Below are 23,510 nucleotides of genomic sequence, written 5' to 3'. Positions count from 1 at the left end.
AAAACCTTTCTTGGCTAGTGTGCATCTAGTAACATTGATTGTTCACTCGTTGGGACCACTCAGAATACTGTGTAGCAGAGCATGAATATTTTGTCAATAAATCCAAGTCTTCTAAACAAGTATATGCAAACAGTCTGTTAAAAACAGACCAAACAGCAAGACTTTTAAATAGTAACTTTGTGATCCAACACCTAGATGTATACCAGATAACCCTAGTAAAAATGGGAAAAATATTTTATGTGGTGAGAAGTAACAAAACTCTGAAGCTTACCTTGGAGGGTTTTTTTCCTTTTGAATAATAATTTTTTGAAAATCATGGAAAAAAAAAATCACATGTCGAATGTCTTGCAGGTTTTATGGCAGAATTGTCGACAAACCTGGTGACCATGACCATGAGACACTAGAAGCAATTGCAGAAAATGCCAAAGGCTTGGCTGGAATATCAGGAGAGAGGATTTGGGTGGAACTGAAGAAAATTCTTACTGGTGACCATGTAAACCATTTGATCCACCTGATCTATGATCTTGATGTGGCTCCTCACATAGGTGAGGATAGGTTAGACCATTATCTATGAATTTCTAGCAACAAAATACCTAGTTTAAAGTACATGGGGTACAATGTTCTGTATCACATGGCTAAGGAATTTTAAGTGGGGAAATGAAATTCTAAAAGAAACTTTGGGATTAAGATAGTTTACAGGTGAAGAATACTTCATAGTGAACACTCAGATTTGATGAGGATATGCCATGTACTGGCTTTGCAGGTTGGCTTGGTTTAATCATCAAAAAGGGTTGAAAAGAGCAATTAGACCTAGTTAGCACTTCTACAAGAATACTTAATACACTAATTATAGTTAATATATTCCAAACAGGAACACAAAATTACAGAGTAGGGAATGGATGCAGACAGGCATGGGACAGAGAAGGCAGCTACTGTGCACTTGCCTCCTGCTACATCTTGCTCCAGGAAACAAGGACACGATAGGGTTTCCTGGGAGTTAAGAGAAGGGCAGATGGGCTGATAATAAGCAGTGTAGACAGAACACTACATTCTTTTAAAAGTACATGGTATGAGAGACAAGTGGGGGTTTTATAACTAAAAACAATGACTTTATTTATTTATTTATCTATTTATTTATTTATTTTGCCATACAGGTTTACCTTCTAATTCAAATTTAGAAGAATTTAACAAAGTCAGTAAAAATGTTGAAGGATTTTCACCAAAACCAATGACTCTTTTGGCCTCTTTATTCAAAGTACAAGATGATGTCACAAAACTGGATTTGAGATTGAAAATTTCAAAAGAAGAGAAAAACTTGGGTTTATTTATAGTTAAAAACAGGAAAGATTTGATTAAAGCAACAGATAGTTCAGAGCCATTGAGACCATATCAAGACTTCATTATAGATGTAAGTATGTATTAGGTTTGGTCAGAAAAATAGTTCTTCACTAACTGCATAACTAATTTTTTCAAACTGTAGACTTTACATAAGTATTTAAGTAGTAGAATGAAATAGTGTTTAATATGTGAAAAACTTTGTCACTTAGTCAAGGGAACCTGATGCAATTGCTCGTGTGTGTGAGCTGCTGAAGTACCAAGGAGAGCATGGTCTGCTCAAGGAGATGCAGCAGTGGTCTGTGCCACCGTTCCCTGTGAGTGGACATGACATCAGGAAAGTGGGCATTTCTTCAGGGAAGGAAATTGGGGCCCTGTTACAGCAGTTGCGTGAACAGTGGAAGAAAAGTGGTTACCAAATGGAAAAAGATGAACTTCTAAGTTATATAAAGAAGACCTAAAATGAGCTCCATACAAAATGGTGGTAAGATTAGTTTTTCTTTCCCTTTGAAACAGCAAGAGTAAACTCAATATAAAGTATAGAAAAACTAAGTCTGCATCCTCTTAATCCAGGTTTAACTCTGAATTTTCAAAGTGTTAGTGAGAAGAGTGTAGCTGTCACTTCTTTACACTGGGTGGACGTGGTAGATGTTGGAGAACATTTGTGTATGCTAAAATAATTATGAACTTAGTTCATGTTGTCATAGCTGTTTGCTGAATTTAAAATATTAGTCAACAATGCCACTCATTTACAGAGGTCTTCTTATTTCCTTATGTCTGCAAAGCTTAGAATGTTAGGGGAATGGCTGGCATTGAGACTATTGGCTTTACATCAGTGCCACAGAGTGAATACAAGTGTTTACTAATTGATTAGATGGATATGGCTTAGAATTTGACATTTTATAACTGACTTCCTGCATAGACACTTGGTATCCATGTACTAAACAGTAGCTTTTGGAGTTTGATAAAATCACTTGTCATGAAGCCCAAATAAGAGATTATGTTGCAAAAAAAGGGGAGCCTCAAAAGCTACACAGGCTAGTAAATACCTGAATTTTACACCATGGAGTTTCTGCTGTTGTCACTCCACTGCATATGTATGCAGGAGGTATACAGATGGAATGATATCAAAGCTATGTTGTGTAAACTTCCTTTAAACAGTACTATCTGCAAGTAATGATAAACAGTAGCTGGATCATTATATTACACTGCAGAAATAAAAAGCAGAATTGCCTCACTTTAGCTTGAATGAAATAGAAGTGGAGTTTAAAAAATTACATTGAGGAGTTACATTTTATTACCATATTTCACTTTCCACTTTACTTGATTACTTTGACTTTTACATAAACCAAATATTGTAAGTTTGGGCATAGGTATTGGTTTTTGGCCACTTTTATTTAAAGATGCCCTTCAATTGCTTTAACTTTTATTTCCAAAACGGTATAATCCCAGAAATATATACTGTTAATTTAAATTCAAAATGCACATATACTACTATTTAAAGGGGTCTTACACATGACAGGGTTATCAAATAAATAGTGCAAATACACAAAATGCTATTTTTTTTCAAACTGCTTATTTTACTCTTTTAATATTTTCAAAATTTACAAATCAGTATCTCAGACAAGCTAAAGAAAATTAAAAGGACTTTGTTCCTTTCAAAATAATATACACTGCCTTGCCTCTGTCTTGTGCTTGCCAACCTAGCTTCTGGAACATTCATCATTTAGAACCGTGGTGCCCTTATCCTGTTCCACAGCCATTCTCATCATTTCAAACATGTTTTCTTGCCCTCTCAATGACACATATTCAACAGGATAATTAATGGCACCAAGCTACTAAAGCAGATACTTCTGAATCCAACCGTGTGTTTTATGCTGCTTTTTCATCCTCTGAACAAGTGTGCTCTTGAAGTTGGTAGTCAAACGCTGAAACCACTATACACATACATCAGAGGCAGTGGTGTCTGGGGCAGATCTGACTTGAGGAAACAATTTGTTAGGAAGTTATCCCTACAATGCACTTACAAACAAAGTATTACTTTGTCTGGACTTATTTCATCTTCAGTTTCTGGAATTGTGGGTAACAGAGCAGAGCGAGTTAAGCCCCAAAATTTTTGAGGTGACATATCTTTTTTGGTGGCTGTAAATTTCCATCCAATATGGCTTGCACAAATCTTACACTGGGCAATGGTCCATGCATACCTATAAAAATGAAGGAAAAACACAAGCTAAGGAAATCTGTTTTTTTTTTTTCCTCTGAAACCTCATAAATCTGTAAAACTACTGTGACTTGATTTGATACTGTATTGATACCATGATTTGATAATTTTACTAATACATGCTTCTTTATATTGCTGTTTGCCAAAGACTACATTGCTCCAGCCTTTACCTCACTGTTTTCTACTGAATTATGTTAGAGAACAGCAATCTTGGAGATACAGATGAGGTAGAGAAAGGAGCATGAACTCCTCAAAAACAAACTTCTGTTCTCAACTTAGCAAGTTACCATTTTCCTCAGGTGGAGTAGTCTGTATTTAGTGTTTACATTTCACAGTAGTCAAGAATGATGTTAAATAAGAGGACCTTTTTTTTTTTTCCAACTGCAAGATAGTAAGTAAAATCACTAATCCCTAATACCTTTATCACTTTAAAAGTAAAAGAGTGGCCCAGAATAAAGCAGGCTAGATATAGCAAGAGTTACTGTTTTTCCCCATTTTGTTATATCTCTGCTTAAGGCCTCTGACGTACATATCAGGGGATCAAGCAATAGTTCTAGTTACATTGGATCATAAGGTTTTACAATGTGCCAACAAATATTTCAGGTTTTTGCCTTAACATATGCAGTGACACACCCCCACACACATTCATTTCTACCTATTGATGAAATGAAGATTAGTTAAAACTATGCCTGTTCTTTTTGTTTTGTGTCATTTCTAGAAGCTTCAATTAAGACTAAACGAAGGAAGAGCTAACAACAGTGAACACAACCATATTACCCAGGAAACCAGCTGTGTACTGTAGAAGGCCGACCTATCAGATTCAGGTTGGAAGCTTTATACACAGTCAGTGTCTCATGTACATATCCATGAGGATTCACATACGCTGCCATTGGGCCACATAAGGATAAACTGCAACAAAGAAGCAATATGGAGAATAAGAGAAAGAAAAACAGTAATTCTAATTTTTCCTTCTTTGGTGTCTATGTTTTTTAATGTTTGAATTTTGTGTCAAATGTAAGTACAGTATACAGGAGACTGGCAGATTTTTTTTTTTTTTTTTTTTTTTTTTAGACAGGGTTTCTCTGTGTAGCTTTGGAGCCTGCCCTGGAACTCACTCTGTAGACCAGGCTGCCTCTGCCTCCTAGTGCTGGAATTAAAGGTGTGCACCACTAGCACCCAAAGACATTCTATTTTTACATGAAATTTTTCTTTGATGATTCAAAGGGAAACACATTATTGTTGAAAAGGTCATGTTTCTTCATCTTTGGACAGTTGGCTGCTTTGCAGACATCAGTTTCCTTACTTGCTTGATTTATGACCCTAATGAATTTTATCAAAGTGTTAAAACTACTGTGCATTAGCACATATGCAGAGACAAGCCCTAGTTTGGTCCTATGTGGCATAACTAGTTGAAAGAAATTGCTTGAAGCACTCATTATATCAGAAGAAACATTATCTTAAACAAAAATTGAGGGAAAACATATATAGGCATTGTGGATATTTCTAGACTGGCAGACAGCCTTAACCCCAAACTGAATCAATTCCCTATGTTTATTTTCCTTGTTGAATATCATTTTTAAACACTGGAGGAGAAATTCTCAAAGGGAAGTTGGAAATGTATTGAGAGGTATACTAAAAATATAATAAAAAATCTTACCTAAATATTTCATTCTTGGTTGTTATTTCTGTCTCTTGACATTGTTTACAGCAAAGGGAAGTACACTACAATGTTCAAGTGGAAAAATAGGCTTGTTACCCAAATCATGAGTAAACTTCTCTAGGATAAAGCCTAGGATTAACATTTAAAGACTGTAAAATAACTTCAAATTTCCGGTTGAATATACATTATTCAAAGGTATACTGACTCGGTGTGTGTGTATATATGTATATATACATACACACATATATAAGATGTCACTGTTCAAACATTCCTAATTTCCAAAATTTGGAATGGTCTAAATTACAGAGCATTTCAGACCAGAGAGAAGCTTTAGAACACAAACAAGAACAGCTAAACAAGTACTTCTCCAGAATATGACTATATTACTACACAATAGAGGTAAACTCCTGATCTCAACAGTGTGAACTGTGTAGCCCGACTGACAATCTATATACAACAGACATGTAGTCTTTACTCACTTTATTCATGATGTCTAATTCACAGCGAAGTCGTTGAATAGCACTGCCAATTTTAAGGAGCTGAATTCTCAACACATCATCAATAGGAAGACAAGCAGCTACTCTGTAAGAAAAGTCTTAAAAGACAAGGTGAGGTTTGCAGGCTTTAAACTTAGGAATCATTAGTATTATACTCCAGTTGCCTTCCTTAAGTCAAGCATATACTTGAATGAAACTGTCTTACAAATATAGACATGACATAAAGCTAAGTTTCACTTGTAAAGGCTCTATAAAGAACAGGAAGTGTCTACTTTAGCAAAATATGAAGATTCTGTTGTTTAAAATAATTTCTTGGGAAAAAAGATTTTTCAAATCAAAGAGATGCAAATACCTTTTCAAAATTCAAAGGTTAGTTTAAACCAATTAATATTAACCCCCCTCCCCAGTAACATGCCACAGCTTGCAGTATTTTCCATACCTATTGGATTTGCAGGAAGAGAATCATCTTTGAGATTTTCATCCCATTCACGTAGCTGTTTCTTTATTCTATCCATTAATGTTTCCTGGTTTAAAATAAAAGTAGCCACAATAAGGTTCTGCCCCTTTAAAAATCATGCATTGGAAGTAAATCTGAGACCAGGTATAATGCCTAATTTTTAAAGGTGGAGCTGGTTGACTAACTCCTGTGACTAGCAAGCAGACCAACTTCCCAAGTGTCTCTCACCCTTAGGCTGTCTATCCCAAAGAGTATGTGATTCTAAATGCCTCTCTATGCTCTTTTAGGATGCTCTTCTAGGCTGCTGCTTGAACTGGCCTCTCCTGACTTCTCAAGCCCTTTTCTGGCTCAGTGCAAATGGTGGTGTGCCCCTACATTTGCTGTCTACACAACCTCACTTAGCAACTAGTTTCTACAGAAAAGTGCTGTCTTTTTCCAGGAATTAACACATTTTTCCAGAGTGCATCTGTACCTTTGTTAGGCTCAAGAGCTGCTGAAGGGCAGAGGTCAACTGTGTTTTCTTTTAGTGGTACATACATCATACATGCTCAAATTACTTGTTTTATCTTTCCAGTTCTTTAGATTTTTTTGGCAGGGATCCACTAAGAAATATAACTAACATTTATTTAATGTTTACTATGTGCAATAGCTACTATTATACCCATCTCTCTCAAACCACACAGTGACTGATAGAAATTGGGTTTTGAAGGCAGTTATTGTATTCCTAGTATTCTGTCTTAGTGATTTTGTTAGCAGTGATAGTGCATATTTTTAACTGACACCAGAAGTCTGTGTAAACGCATCAGTTAATATGCTAGTGATGTAAAGATACATATGAATATACTTTTTGGAAAACAATTTTGTGATGTAAGAATTCTTAGTTACAGTGTGACTTTTACATGACCCTTCATAATTTCAGTAATCAAAAATGTGTCATCTTATTTTGCTAAGATATAGTCAGGACTATGAAAGACAAGTTACTCACAGCATCATATAATGAATACAGCCAGCGAGGCCATGAAGTCAGATTTGCACAGTGAAACTTCCTCTGAAACAAAAAATGTCTCTTAAGAAAATTCAAGGAAAAAATTTGAATACTACAAATAGTAACATCTAAAAATTAGTTCTACAAAAACATTTTCTAATTTTAGAAAGACAGTTTACCAAAGGATTATCTGAAATGTATTCACAATCTTATAGTAGGCAATTATCTGAAATGGTTATTATAGAGAGATGGCAAACACTTTCAACACCTTAATGCATTCTGAGAAATGCTGGTCACAAATGGCACTCAACACAAACCGGAATGGTCTAACTATATACCTAAGCTACATGGACAGCTTATTGCTTCCAGACTCAAGCTCACATGACATATTGCTATACTGATAGGTAGGCAACTAAAACACAACGTTAAGTACTTGTGTATTACAAACTAAGCTTTAATGAGTATAAAAGAATAAGAAGTGTTAGGCCAATATGGGGCACTTAACACAGGTGGATTATGTAGAACTGTTCATTGTTCTGGGTGGGTTTTATCTGGTAGATATGAAGACCTGGGCTATTACTGTCTGAATACTTTCTATTGACTAAGATATTTTCTTCAGTAATCTTGTCAAAGAAAAATTCTTGAATTAGAGTTTTTAGAGGTGTATTTCAAGGGGAAATGATTGTTTGCCATATTAAGAATCACCTAATGTATCTCTATCATGGTAGAGATAGACTTTCTGAATAACCCATGGGCTACATCTCAAACTAGTAGTTACTTGAAAGAAAAAAAAAATGTAGCCTGGCATAAACTTCCTATTTCAGGCTATCTAAAAACAGTCTGGAATTGTTTCCTATTCATGCTTAGCTCAGGAATCCAGCTTAATAGGCCAGAGCAAAAGACTTACTGAACTTCTCTCTAGTAAGTTATCCTTTATTTCTAAGACCATATACCTTATGTCAAGGGTTACTGTCATGATTCAATAACAGATTTTAAAAGATGTGTTACCAATAAGAGCAGATAACTGACTATCCACAATCACCAAGGAAACCACTAACACTATAGCAAGAACTTTAACCTTCTATTAGAACACTGCATGGCTACTAGAAGTATCTCCATTTTAAAGTTGGGGGAAGCCAGACATAGGAGGTCATGAATTTGGTGGTGGGAAGTAGCTAGGATTTGCACAGAGCGGGTCTTATCCTAACCATCTGTTCAATGTGCTGATGGTTTTTATGAATTTGGGATATTATAGATGGCTAACAAAAAGTAAATCACAGCCCACAAGGTTTATACTTTGGGGAAGAAATCTTCCTAAAATTAGAAATTCTTTAAATTATAAATTATAAGAATCTAAGAAAAAGTTTCAGGTTAGGTTGCTGACACATTAAAATGATTTATTTCTTAAACAATGAAGGCATCATAAAGTGCATTACAAAAGTAATTTTGACAAACATCAAGAGAAACCCAAATCATTTATTTGCATAATCATAAACCAGCCAAATGACATGTTAACATAGTGACAGGAATGCACTGAATGATGCCATCCTTTTGCATGGCACCATCCTATAAGCAAACCAATGCCTCAATTCCCACTGAAGAAAAGGACTTCTATTCTGACTCTTAAAAATTCCACGTGCAAACAAATGTGTTTAATGTGTTTTTACTAGTAATCACACAAACCAAAGAGAGTAGAACTGTTAGTTCTTAGAGAGCAACTGCCCAAACGCAACACTCAAATTCATGAGTCCCTCTTGACCTTCAGCACTGTGGCCTGGTGGGATCTTTACTATACTAGTGGCTTATAAACTAGTGGGAGCTATACAAATGTATAATGCATTTCTAATGCATGTACAACTATAAATGTACAATCACAAGTCTCTCTGTGTTAATACCTGACTATACCTATCTTAGAAACATCTTAGAAAGTTTACAAAGGGAGCAGTAAGAAGGCCAGAGGTCCTATTTGTACTCACAATGTTTACAAACTTGAGACTTGCTACAGCAGTGCAGTACATAGAGTCACACAGCAACAGAAGTAAAACACAAAACCAGTCTCTTCTGAGGGGGCCCTTCAAATCACTGTGAGCAAAAGCAAACTCTCGGGAACTAAATGGGAGAAAGGCAAGTCTGGAGACAGTGACATTCACAGCAGGATAAAGTGCACATGGACTCATGTTTACATGAAATCCATTATCCAGAGAAAAATTGTGTGTGCCCTTCCTTAGGAAATTATTAGCTACTATTTAGAACACTAAGGCAGTATACTAAAATACAATTCAGTAAAGATGAAAACCCCCTGTAAAGCAGCACACCACAACCAACACTAACAGATGACAAACAAGGGGACATGCTTGTGATTACAAAGATGATAAAAGTCGAGAGTTCATGGACACCAGTGAGCCAGTAGGGAAAAAATATGTATAGAAACTCATTAGACAAAAAATACTAAGTACTTTAGGTAAAATGCTGTAATTATGCAAATTAAGTTAAATCCACAAAGCACACTTACCACATCAACAAACATGGTTGTATACTAATTATGAAACCATGGCAACAACGAATACCAACAGGTACGTAACACTTTTTATAAGGGGCTGTGAAAATAAACCTACAAGCCCTTATTGTCATTTCATCTCACTATCAAGACTGAGCATATGTATGTAACTGTACAAAGGGAATCTGTACACTTAGTGCAGCTGTCTGGGGTGACTAGCTGTGCAAATCACAGTGTAACCATACAGTACCCTGCTGCCCCTTTAAAAAGGAATGATGCTGTATCTATCAAAAGACACAGAAGAATTTCCTTTAAGATACTGTTAGTAAAGAGAAGGTCAACAGTAGTGGATGCCCTTCTTCGTATGGTACAAGAAAAGTGAATACTGGTATCTTTATAGACTCTACAGCATTAAAAAATAGCCTGGGAGAGCATGTTTGAAGACCATGACTTTGTCAGTTTGTACTAATGTCTGCCCTACTCTACATGATGCCATGTCTTGTTTATTTAGCACAGATTGGAAAGATGACCATCAAACACTACAGATTTCTAATTTCCACATTGCTTACTTTGTATTTCTCAGTCAACTCTTCTAATTAACATAGCAAGCTTTTATATGGACAGGTGGACAACTTGGACAAAGGGAAATGTATTTCAAGAGGGAAGAAAAAGTTTGCCATTTGAACAATCTCTTTCAATCACTCTAGTGATTTTAGAAAGAGGCCATGATAGAGAGAGAGAGAGAAAAAAAACAACAAAAAAAGAGAAAACACAAAACAAACAACAACAAAAAACCTGCCGCTATCAAAGCCTGAATCTCAGGAAATCAAGATCTCCACACAGAATGAGTTTGAAGTGTTTCTTAATTAACTTGGCTAACATTTTTCCCTTTCTGAAGATCCAACATGCAGTGCTGGATGGTTTGGGCTGCCCCCAGGTCTCTGGGGATTTGGTGGGTGGGGGTTATGTGCCCTATCAAGGGCCCCCAACAAAGGGAGGGCGGGGGAAGGCCTAGTGCTCACCTCTCCCAGTGGGTGCAGGGCCAAGGCTCCAATGATGGCAGCTGCAGTGCTGAATGGTTTGGAGCTGCTGGACCCCAGTCTGACAGCTGGGCAACCAGCATAATACTGAATGAACATGGGTGTCACCTGGGGGACCTAGGCAGTCTATGGGGCCTCTGGCAGTGGAACCAGTATTTATCCCTAGTGCAGGAATGGGCTTTGTGTCATTCCCTATGGAGGGATACTCTCTCAGCCTAGATACATGGAGGAGGGCTTAGGCCCTACCCCAAGGATGTAACAGACTTTGATGATACCCCATGGAGGGCCTCACCCTCCCTGGGGAGTGGATGGGGGGTGGGATGGGGAGGACAGGAGGGAGAGGGAACTGGAACTGGTATGTAAAATAAGATTGTTTTTAATTTAAATAAAAATGAATTAAAAAAGATCCAACATGCTGAGTTGGTCCAATATGTCTATTGGACCTTCTTTACTACTACTATGTTAGAATGGGAGATTGCATAGAACACTTAAGGAAGCTTCAATATTATTTTATGATATCTAGGTAGTTTATATCCATTCAAAGACAACTAAATGTATCCCAGGAAGATGATATTCTCCTGGGTCCTTTATCCTTCCTATTTGAAGTAAACAACCACCTTTAAAGTCATGTTAGCAATCTCTGCCACCTTAATTATTACTCAGCCATGGAAAAAGGACATATTGGTACAGCTTTACTTTGTGGTTGGATATACAAGTGAGTGTGAATAAATTCTATGAAGAGGACTGAAATGATACCAGGTCTGTCTAAACACAAGCAATACACAGTCCATTTTTAAAGTAATCCAATGTCCACCTATAAGTTCCGTATGCAGCCTTGGCAGAAGTCTCAGCCAACCATCCCTGTGGCACTTCCCTGTTTTAGAGACTGTATTCTGGTGGACACAGAATGGGCCTAAGAGGTACAACAGAGTTTACAAGACGCCTGGGTATAGCATTCATTTTCCAGCATTTTTTTTTTTTTTTGACCTAGTGATCAAGATTCCAAATTTCAGAACCTAAGACCTTCTAAGCTTAAACCAGGAAACCCCTAAAACAATCTGAAAAATACAAGGCTGAAAGCTTTTTAAAATCTCTTAAAACCTCATGTGCCTCCCTCATTCTCTAGTTCCTTCTGTGAAAGCCTTGGTAACTGTACTGACGGTCCGGAGGGCTACTGAATGTAAATCTAGGATGACAGGAGACTCAGGAAGTCAGGTGATCTGTCCCCAGATAAGCAGAAACTTTCCTTGCTCATTGAGCCAATGACAATCCAGTTGCAAAGGAAAAAAAAATTCTGAATTGAATATAAACATGCAGAGGCACTTTTGTCATAGAATATGAAGAATTTAACTAGCAACACAAAAGTTAAACTTTACAAGCTGTTATTTGCTTAACTGAAGTTCAGGTTTAGAATTTCAAGGTCCTGTGGCCAGGACAGGATTTGCTTTACAGGGCCAGTAAGTCAGTAACTATGGCCCATCCTATACTTACTAATTTTCAAAGAGGATTTAATTTGGAGAATTCAGGTATTTAAGAATTCCCATTGCCATCCCAATATGAATTATAAATCTCAATATTAAGTCCTGCTGCAAAGATGCCAGTCACTGAAATGAACAACAACTGACAGGACATGTAGGGAGCAAGCATCCCGATATGATTATTTGTCACATAATTACTAATGATTAGCAGACAAGTGACAGTACTAAACAGTAACAACACTCCTTGATAGAACTACCTTTTGACATACGTATTCTAAGAATTATGCTTAAAATCATCATGAACATTAATTCCTCACTGTTGTATTGACAAATACATAAGGGTAGATATATTGAAAATCTCTATACCCAGTTTGGAAAAGGATATACTATACAGATAGACCAATGCTGCCTGCAACAATAATGTCAAAGTTTCTGAAATAAATATTATTTGCAAGGTCCTTCTTGCATGTGTTTAAGCAGTCTAATTATACTTATGTAGAGCATGCTTAGAAAAACTAAGTAAAGCATACTGTACTCTGCATGAGTTGTTAATAGAATGGAATAAAACTGTAAACCCTAACAGTTGTGAGACCATCAAGTACCCACTCTGCCCCAGGTTCTCTAGAAACTGGTCTTCCAAAAGAACACTAAATATGATAGAACAGTGAAAAGAAAATGAGAGCCTGCCATGAAAATTATATACTAATTCACACATCACTTTAGGATGCCTTGCTACCTACAACAAAATGTAAACCTCTAACTTAAAGGAAAGTAGGGGATGATTCACAAAACTTTTATGTTTATAATGGAAATAATCTTTTTGTGTTTTTAGAAAGTACCAAAAAAAAAAAAAACCAGAAAAAACAAAAAACCCAAACCAAACCCCAATTTATTCTAAATGTAGAAATTAGTAATTTATCAGTTATAGGAAAATCATCAATTTAGGAAGCATGTTTTATACCTAAAGCTATATACGCATACACCTTACAATGAAGTACATAGCTTACCAATGAAGCAGAACAGCTTTCATTTTTGTCCTAAGAGGTGAATTCATTTAGCCAAAGGAATACATAAAACATAATTGCCCAAACAAGCACCCTTGGCTTTCTCCTGTGCTGGGAATCAAATGGAGGGCCTTGAACATGCTAGACAAGATCTCAACCACGAAGCTACATTCCCAGCACCAAACAAGCAATCCCTTACCCTCTCAAGTCAACTTCTATTGTGGTCAGCAGCATGCTGTAAAACAACTCAAAAACTTTCCTCTGAAAAGTCAGAGGACAGCATTCTTTTTTTACTGCCACTGAATGCCAAACAATCTTGTCCCTTCAAGACTGTATTTAACTCAAAAGCCAAATATGTGATCAGAGTTTCCTAAGGTTCCTTTGGAATGAGATCCACAGGCCATTAATACATACGTGATACGCATAATATTAACAGTGTTTTACAATTGTGTAACATTAAACCATGACTGCAAGTTATCTTTCATAAATAACTGCCCGTGAATTATTTTTAAATCCATCTATGATCAAGTGAGCTACAATGTCTAGAAAATGTCAGGGCAGTTGTGACTTTTTAAAAGCAACCTGTCTTCAGTTCTAGAAGACACATAAGAAATTAGTATCTCACCTTCTGGTATTTCTGCCACCATTTACATGAATACTGGTCTTCCCAAGAGACAGGTTTTGAAGGAAATATCTGGCACTTATTGAGTGATTCTAACTGAACTGCAGACATGGTTGACGGCAACACACACTCTGGCAAAATTTGCACTTTAGCTTGCTGAATTCTAAAATAAAGAGAATCAAGCATGTTGTTCATTTTTAAGATACACTAGGTTAGTTTCTCAATATAGGATAATTTTAAATACTAAGATTTTTCCAAGTTCCCCGCTTTAAACAAATGGACCAAATGCTATATATGTATATATATATATACAATTCTTAAAACAACTGTTTAATAAATTTTAATATAAAATATAAGAGATAATTAGATTTCAGCCTCATTTGTACAATCAAGAGATTATATATTTCAGATAATTATGCAGGAACAAATAAAGCAATACTCATTTTAAAAACTCAGCATACAGCCTACAGATTATCCAGACACATCTAATGTCTCAGATATTACAGTTCTCCATCCCCAAATCTCTAGGCTGTGAGCCTCCCCTCTTTCTTTGTCATTTAATATCCAGGCAGTAAAAATAGGTAGAGAAAGAAAGGAACGAACACACACACACACACACACACACACACACACACACACACACACTCACACACACTTTGGACAGTATTACATACATACATACATATATATATATATATAATATATATATATATATATACATATATACATACATACATACACACACACACAATATGGACAGTATTATTATATACATACACAACACACACACACACACTTTGGACAGTATTACATACATATATACACACACACACACACATACACACACACACTCTTTCTCTCTCCTCTCTGTTTCTAGACAGACATTTATTGCAACAAAGGCATTGTGGAACCAATGTCCTCTAGATCACACCAGGACTTTTTATGCAGTACCAGTTTTCACAACTGGGGGTGAAATGAGTCCTCATGAACCCTGATCAACATGCCTGGAGTGTGCACCTGTATGTGTGTGGTGGCTCTTCCTTATGAGTTTATGACAGTTACTTTATTATTATAACATGATTTTATAACAGTCTATAAAAGCGCATGACATAGGGGAAAAACTGCAAAATTGAAGATTTTGTACTCACACTGTAATGCCTGTAAAAATGACCTACAAGTGTAGCCAGGTAATGTGGAAAGAATATCCAGGAGCATCTGGATCCAAATGGATCTGTAAGCCCAGTTCAAAGAAAACCTTTGTCTCTCCAAAAATCAAAACATTACACTATTGTAATTTTCAGCTAAAATGTTTGTAATACATATTTCAAACTTTTTGACTAAAAATTATTTATCTCAGATATGACAGATAAATCTCAGAATTTCAACAGGATGTTAAGCTCTTTTTCTGTACACTTCTAAGAAACAAATTTCTGAAGAGTGCTATACTAAGTCAAATACACCCTTCTATGTGTTATTTTTTTTTTTAAAAAATCTATGTGTTATCTTTTTTTAAAGTCTATGTATTTGAAAAACAGACTTTTAACAGGAAAGGTTAGAAGCTAACAGTGTACTTCATATATGAAGTGCCACTTAGGTTAAAAACAAGAAAGTGAATCTTAAACTATAGATTTCATAAAGTTCCCAATATGCTAAGGAAAAATCTTGATATAATGGCCGGCAGCTGGTTTGGGAGTCAGACTGTTAAAGAAACCAGCTGTTTCTTATTTATAACTTTGGGCAAGTGACCTCTCTGGTAATTAGCTTACTATTAATTTGCAAAAAAAAAAAAAAAAAAAAAAGAAAGAAAGAAAAAAGAGAAGAGACTGCCTGGACCACCTTCATGGTTTCTTTCATTTGCCCATTTTAAGTGACAGTGGTTCAGGACTAGGGAGGGAGTGGAGGCAAAGAGATCTTATTCCACAGAGGGCTTTCAAATTGAGACACATCTTTTTTGAGAGGCCTCAATATCTAGTAAGTCTCTAGAATACTAGAAAGAATTCTACTTTCCAAAGCCAGTCCCCCTCTGTCAGTGTGATGTCAGCTGATCTTCACTGGATTGCAACCATGTTTCCTGAACTACTTTCTCATGTTGACCACTTCCAGCTTGTGTTTTAGTTTTACACAACTAATTATTAAAGCCAGATACAGAAATATACTTTCTCCCAATTCAATTTCCTTTATCACCTCTAGGAAATAATATTCAAAGAAAATCAGACTGCATTAACATGTATATAGGAAGTAAATTAAAAGCTGTTACAGTGTCAGCAAAATCCACTGTAACAAAACAACCAGCTAATCATCACAATACAGACCCCCAGATCGCTTGGTATTCATTCACCTAATGCTGTCCTAAATGTAGACCACAGGAGTTTCAGTCACTACTCCAGTAACTTGGCTACTGAGGGCCTCAGGCATACAAACTTATACAGGTGTGGAGTCTGTACGACGAAATGTTCTAGGGAAGGACCAGGAGAAAAGTAAGCCCCTCAAGTCTGGATACCCCACTCAATATCCACATGATTTCTTTTCCCAAAATGCTTTCTGACTCATGCATACTTTTGTAAATTAATATTTACAGCTGCTTACAATATGAACATAAGAGACAACAAATCTTGCCCTCATGCAGCTTATGTCTTTTTGGTCCCTAAAATCTTCAGACCTTCCTGTGCTCAGATGGCATCCAAAATAAAGAAGTATGACAGAATTTTCAATTCTGACCACAGACTACAACAGGTAGAACCCAGAGGCTGTCCCCTAAGACATTACAGGCGCTTCTTGTGTGCCAAAACAAGATCTAGCACCAGATAAGAGAAATGCTTGCTTCTAATTCATTTCCTTTTAAATTAGCAGAATTTAATGGGAAAAGAATAAACAAAAACAGTAGTTCCTGCTCGTATGAGAAACTAACCATGTGAGCTGCACCAGGATCCCCAGAAAACTTCTGGACTTCACATAGTGCAGAGACAAAAGTGTTTCTTCATTCCTCATATAAAACTATCTTGAAAGGATATAAAATGTACACTGCAAACAGTCACAAATCTCCCTGGCTGGTACAGCAGTTGGCAGATGTACTCAGTGTAGCTTTCAAACAGCACAGGAATACTGCCAATACCACACTTGTCTAGATGATCAAACTGATCACAGCTTTTGCCTTCTATTCTCCCATGCAGCAGAGAGCTCTTCAATCCCAAAAAAGCCACGCCTCAAGAGGTACTTCCTTTGGGACTTCTATTACTGTTTTCAAACCCAGGGGGAATATTACAGTCACCTAGATATAACCTAAACAACATCACAGCCTCACTCCACATTAAGTCACATTCTGGGCTGGGAGACAAGGCTGAAACTGAAGCCTCTACAGTTTCACACTTGACAAGTGACTCTGCTAAACATCAAGGATGGGAACTATGGGCTTTCATCTTAGAAGGCAAAGAGAACAAGTAATGAAGCTATAATTATCAAGGATCAGTAAATAGTGAATTACCACAAAATCGGCTCCCTCTAAAATGTTTGAAGTTTCTTACCCATCTGACTGTGTTCTAAGTTCAAGGACCTTGAACCTCTGTCGTCCAATTGCTTTCACTTTCACTACTTCAATTCCGAACTCCTGCTCTTCTCGATAAGCATATATCTCTGCCGTCGTTCCAAACTGTGCTTCCCTTTCTTGCACATTACTTCCAAGATAAAAATTTACAGGAAGAGTTTTCAGCTTTGGCTTTTAAATACACAAAACCGGCAAAAGTAATACAGAGGGGAAAACAATTTATAGCAGTCAGTCCTTGCTGTTAAGCTAATACACAAGGCTCCAGGAGGTAAAGAGTGCAGCTTAGAATAAGGTAGACTTTTAGAGTCACTGAAATGACCTAGGGGTAAAGAGTGTTTAACTGACATTTCACAAAGTAAACATTCTTCCACTTTGTTAAGACAATGGTGATTGCTGCTAGTTTAGCAGCACTGTACATATGTGTGTGTGTTGGGGGTGGTGGTGATGGGAGGCTTCCTGTTTCCATTTCCTGTCTCCACCACATGTTTCCTTCATTTGCCAAAGGCTACTTAAAGGATGGCTTCAGTTTACCAGTGTTTTGTGTTGGCACAACATGGTGTGAGTTTTGAAAGGGAAAAGGAGTCTCTGTATGAAATATAAAAGCCCAGCTGTCTTTGAATAAAAAACAGTTCTGAACTCAGATTCCAAGCAGATTTTCCATTAAATGCATGCAAGCTTTTCAAGAGCCAGACACAGCTAAATTGTAAAAGTAAATGTCTGACTCCCAAAGTGATGAAAATAACATCAGATACCCCAATTTGTACTTCGACAAGATTGCTTGCTTCACACTCTCATCCAACATGTTCTGCACAACTCCAGCTGGGTGTGGCTGCCACAACTGACCTCGGCTGTGACAACACAGCAGACAGCATGGTAGGCAGATTCACCTAACCTCTTACCTGTATGCAAGAACTGCAAAGGTTCTGTCTCTCTGAATTAAATTGCGCACCATGCTGACTTCTTGTGGGTGAGACAGCTGCAGGGGTAGCGTCTGCCCCGGGATCAGGATCATCATCACTTGCGGAAGGACCGGGATCACCTGACAGCTGTCGTCATCATGTAGAGTCCTCCCGTGAAATTCTTCCATATCAGCTCCCAGATACTATTCGAGAACACACAGAGTCAAGACAGACACTCAGTACACCCTCACAGATTCAGAGTAAAGCAAAGTCAAAGAACTACACAGACACAATACACACTGATTTATATAATCGTGGTCATATAAGCACATCTCCATCAAACATTAAATTTTGATCTAGTATTTCCTGTTAGAACTCCTAGGTTTTTTTTTTGTGAAATATTTATGATTTAATTCTGACAGTGAGTCTCAGTAAGGAGCTAAAAATTGATAGTAACCAAACATGGGCTCTCTGTCAGATCAACAAATTATATGAAGGGAATCTTGAGTGAACCCTGGAGTTATATTTTTTTTTCTTATTATTTTATTTTCGAGGTTATAATGTAATTACAGCATTTCCCCTTTACCTCTCTCCCCTCCAAACTCTCCCACAAACCCCTCCTTCATCTTTTCAAATTCATAGACTTTAAAAAAGACTACATCCATACTGTATGGATGTATGTCCACATATATAGACATGTATTCCTAAATATAAACTATTTAATCCATATAATGTCAGGGATTACATTTGGCACTCAACTACCAATTGGTATGCTCTTTCCTGGGGAAGACTACTGGCTTCCAGTGCTCCTCAGGTGCCTATGAACTCCTAGTTTTTAATGAAGAATCTCTCATTGGTATTTTGTAGCTCAAAATATCATTTTTTTTTTAAACCAAAAACCCCTCTGTGTCCAAATAGGACAATTCTTATGACAGAATGTTGTTAGTATGTAGAATTCCACCCCACATCCCAGCAGGACCAAGAATACACTCTTAATGGCTCCATTACTAGTAAAATCATTCAGAAAAAAACCTTCAAAGAGGCATACCCGGGATAAATTTAAAAGTTAAGGTTCTATGCTTGCATATTAGAAAATAGTCAAGAATCACATGAGACTATAGTATTACATTGCTTCAATTTGTAAAATTACATGTTTATGCATGTAAGTTTACATGCCCATCCTCATCCACAAGTTCAAGGGTCAGCTAATATGCAGGAATCCTTCAGTCACTTGCATTTAGGAAATTCCAAGCACCGTTAACGGGCCATCTACTGTATTAGCTCAATGACTTTACATACTGTATGTGATGTTGGCAGACTGGTGTCAAAGTTTATGATGTTTGGTTTTCTGGCTTCTTTACTATCTTGGTCTTCGACTTCCATTTCAATTTCATCTTCCTCATCTTCACTCTCTGCTGAAGTAGAATAAGAGAAGAAAAAAATGAGAGTCAAAACAAAGGCAGCTCTGTTCCCTTCCCATACCCTGCCCTGAGGAGAGAGATTCTTATTACGAAAGCTGTGCAGACGCAGCAGAAAGTGGGTCTATGCTCCTTCTGCCATGACTACGCTTTCCTCCTTTTTCCCATTTTTAAAAATCAATTATTTTAGAACACTTTAAGACTATAGGAATGTTGGACAAATAGAATTCTAGTATGCTGAGACCTTATCTTCCTCCAGTTAGCACCATACATTCATTTGGTAATCTTGTCACAGCTGTCATCAATACTGGTACATTACTATTAACTAAATTTCTTATTTTATTTGGATTTCCTTAGAGTTTTAGATAATGTCCACTTCCTGTGGTAGACTTCCCTCCAGGGCACCACATTGTATTTAGGTATCCTGGCTCTTTTGCTGCCTCTGGCAGGCCAATTGTTCTGTTCTTCCGTGTCTGGGGAGACCCTGATCATTTGGAGTACGTATCAGGTACTTCACGAAGCATTCATCAATTGTGATCAGCTGGCTGTAATTCTCAGGATTCAGCTGAGGCCCAGGGTGTTTCGCCTCACATCAAGGGCACGTATAGTCAGGCTGACCTAGGGGCTGATGTTCCCTTGATCACCTGGCCGGGGAAACAGCTATCAGGATAATAATAATCTCTGGGGATCTTTCAAACTTTAGCTGTTCCTCTGTGAGAAAGAAAGCAAGAAAGAAATAAACAGGCAAGAAAGGTCTGTTAGTTAAACGGGAAAACAATTCCTTTAAACCTGGCAGAGGGCACTGCTTTCCCAGTGACAACTTTCCTGGTGGTCACCATCATATTTAAAAATGAAATGTTTGCAATTATTTTCATGCAAACATTGCTTTGTCGTTTTAAATTTAAAAATAATGTTGGCACAAAGAAAAATACATTTTAAAGGAGATTTAAGAAGTCTGCCTGCATATGTATTTTTTCAATTATAAAAAGTAAGCTGAACTACTTTAAAACTTGATGTTACCAAGGGCAGAGATGAAAGCCAGAAACACCAGAACAAACCACTACTTTTCAGAGGTGTTACTCTACCAAGTAGAAACTGTTCTTTCCCCACCAACTATGGGTTCATTTCCCACTCCAAGGATAATTTTGTTCCTTTATGATATTTGGAACTGTCTTAAGATATCTTAGACTGTCACAACTACAGAAATCCTGGGAATCCATACTAGCTGGTGGCCAGGCATGCTGCTAAGCACTTGTACTGCTTAAGGGACATCTTAGAAGGGTTTTTCCAGCTTGAAATGTTGACAGTTTAAAGGTTGGGAAACAATGGCCTAAACTAAGAATAAAAACCCACTAAATTTCATTTCTGTTCATATATTTTAACTGCCCCACAAAAACTTTTAAATGCATAAGGTTTGATTACAAATAGGTCAGCTTTTCCATTGTGAAAATGATTTTTTATATCAAACTACCTGTACGTAGGTTCCTAACAGAAAATACAAAGATTTTACAATAAATGCATAGAACTTTTTATTTATTATGAATTCCCAGAAATAAAGCTTTGTCAGAGATAGGAACTATTGCAAGTTGTATGTAGATAGTTCATGTTTTACACTTCTGAAGAGATTTTTCTTGACAATAGGCAAGTTTCATCAAAAGATAAAGATGAAACTAAAATGATGAAAAAACAATATGCATGTAATTTTTTCACCTATAACTCTAAAAACCTGGATTTTACTTGACATTTGGAGACAGCCATTCTCTTCTTATTACAGCAAACTTACAGTATCTGCTATTAGCTCAAGGACTGCAGTTATACGAAATTTACACCTGGCATTGTCTACTTTTACTCTTTAAAGGCATTTGTTATATATGGTGGCCATTCTCATAAACTTGGAAATGTTTATCTTTGGGCATTGAATTTTTCCAGTATAGTCTTCACACCTAAAATGTTAAGCAATTTCCTTAGTACTTAAAGATGATCACTTTTCAAAGCAGTTATACTACATGGATTCAGAGGGCAGGCAAGCCAACGTTTCTCCAGAAATAAAACTCTTATAATTTGGAAAACCATTATTCTGTATCTATAACATCTGGGAGCCTCTTACTTCTTAAATTTAAATTGAGAAAACACAGGCGGACTTTTCCCAGAGGCTGATGACACATGCAGGAGCCCCTGGTGGATGCCAGCGGTACACAAGCATCCTCCTCCCACTCCACCACTCTCCCTAAACCTCTGGCACAGCCACAGGGGTGCTGACGTCACTGAAATCTCTTCTGTTGAAAGATGACTTACCTACCTTTACCAACTTCAGCGAGTACAACTGCACAAGCAACCAGTGACTTAGCCAAAGGCGCCTTCTATGTGCTGGCACGGCACCCAGCATTTCCCCCCTTCAGGCTAAACTACTACCAAGGAACAGATTCATCCCCAAAGCACAGCTTTTCCTAAGCAACTAACTGAAATCTGAAATTATTTCTTCACAACACACACACACACACACACACACACACACACACACACACGCACGCGCGCAGCTCCGAACTCAAATGACTAAAGATGAAAGTTTTCAACAACATACAACTAACCTAGTCCACAACTGTTATCCTAAGTAAATCTCCATCACAAGATTGTTCTTCAATTCCTCTAACCCCAGAATAAACCCTACCCCTGAAGAACCACAAGAGGAGTTGCAGACACAGCTCAAGAGAATTTGGGAGACCCTGGCATCCGATCCACCACAGCGATGAATCAAACACAAACCCCAGATACCCTAGCAGCACTTACTTATCTGGCCATAAATGAGCTGCACCCAAGATTATAATTATTCTCAATAGCCTCACCACAACTGTGAACCTCCTTAAAGTATGGTGTGCATGGTGATGGTTTTCATACAAACAAAAGGCTAACACACTGCCTGGTTTATGACCAAAGAGATTCGGGCAACAGTCTGTGTTGCCTACAGCATTCTAGGAGGATTATTATGTATCACTAGTTCATGCCCTTTTAATACCCGGGACTGCCACCTAAGTTGTCTCAAAGTACATGGGCATGAAGTGAACAGGAAAGAGAAACTGGCAATACCGCTCGCTCCCTTGGGTGGTTCACATGCAAGCGTATTATTTTCAAACCTGCGAAAACCCACCAAACACGACCTCGACAGAGAGGTAGTTAAGCGATACCTGTTATGCTGACAGCCTGGCACACCGCAGGTCCCTGCCTGTCTCTGCAACTGTGTGACCTTCCATATTACTAAATGATACACACAATTTAACAGTTCGCTGACACATCTCTCCTCGACAGCCAGGTTCTGAACAGGTGAGGGGTGTCGCCTTAAAAGTAGCAGAGACGCATGCAAAGCATGCCCTTCGCGGCGAGTGACGTTTCAGTGCTTAGGGCATACTAGCTGTCAGTCTTCTTAAAAGACAGGCGTGCAGGAAAGGCAACGGCTACTAATGTAAGCCGGTTCCCGACGTCGCCTGGTCCCAGGGAATTGCCATGGAGACGTGTTAGGGAAGAAGAGGGTAAGGACTGGGTCCCTGCTCTGGGAAACCAAAGTCCCTCGCCCCAACATCCCCCCACCCCAGCCCAGGAGACAGGCCGGGAGCAAAGCGCAGGGCTGCAGCGGTCGAGGCTCATGGGAAGCTCCCCCACTCGCCGCTGCACCCGGCTTGCTGTCCCCGTCCTCCCCGAGGGGTCGGCCCCGGGTCTCGCTCTCCACCCGTGGCCAGGCGCCAGCCCCGGAGGTTACCAGGCAGCAGCGGCAGGTGGTTGCCCATGTTGTGCGCAGCGTCCCGGGGATCTTCCTCGTCGGCCATGTCTGTTTACCCGCAAAGGAGCCTGGGAGACAGGGCGG

At 37.9% G+C, this 23,510-nt stretch overlaps 2 protein-coding genes across 6 annotated transcripts in view; one reads left to right on the top strand and one right to left on the bottom strand.

The window, feature by feature from the left end:
• Trnt1 (tRNA nucleotidyl transferase 1) overlaps positions 1-5,225 on the top strand; it is a 16,463-nt gene extending 11,238 nt beyond the window's left edge. For 2 of the 4 annotated variants that reach the window (XM_027429005.2, XM_027429007.2), the window contains exons 6-9: positions 352-545; positions 1,155-1,408; positions 1,548-1,819; positions 4,275-5,225. In XM_027429005.2, coding sequence (XP_027284806.1) covers positions 352-545; positions 1,155-1,408; positions 1,548-1,796 — 697 coding nt within the window. In that variant the 3' untranslated portion in view covers positions 1,797-1,819; positions 4,275-5,225. The remainder of the gene's footprint in view (positions 1-351; positions 546-1,154; positions 1,409-1,547; positions 1,820-4,274) is intronic. The other 2 variants (XM_027429008.2, XM_027429004.2) reach the window with 1 other exon arrangement.
• On the bottom strand, positions 2,745-23,510 carry Crbn (cereblon). Of its 2 annotated transcripts, none has more exons than XM_027429002.2 (11): positions 23,406-23,510; positions 19,536-19,651; positions 18,237-18,439; positions 17,318-17,467; positions 13,800-13,959; positions 7,156-7,218; positions 6,153-6,237; positions 5,696-5,811; positions 5,214-5,278; positions 4,334-4,465; positions 2,745-3,539 (listed from the first exon to the last, which is right to left on the bottom strand). In XM_027429002.2, exons 1-11 carry the CDS (start codon positions 23,470-23,472, stop codon positions 3,359-3,361), a joined length of 1,338 nt encoding a protein of 445 aa, XP_027284803.1. In that variant the 5' UTR covers positions 23,473-23,510; the 3' UTR covers positions 2,745-3,358. The 2 variants fall into 2 exon arrangements, with proteins under 2 accessions (XP_027284803.1, XP_027284804.1); XM_027429003.2 differs by having other exon boundaries at positions 19,536-19,648; positions 23,406-23,492.

The sequence above is a fragment of the Cricetulus griseus genome, chromosome 8 (genome assembly GCF_003668045.3).
Source record: "Cricetulus griseus strain 17A/GY chromosome 8, alternate assembly CriGri-PICRH-1.0, whole genome shotgun sequence".
Lineage (NCBI taxonomy): Eukaryota > Metazoa > Chordata > Mammalia > Rodentia > Cricetidae > Cricetulus > Cricetulus griseus.
The sequence above is the reverse complement of the archived record's forward strand: the minus strand, read 5'-3'. Positions and strand labels throughout refer to the sequence as shown.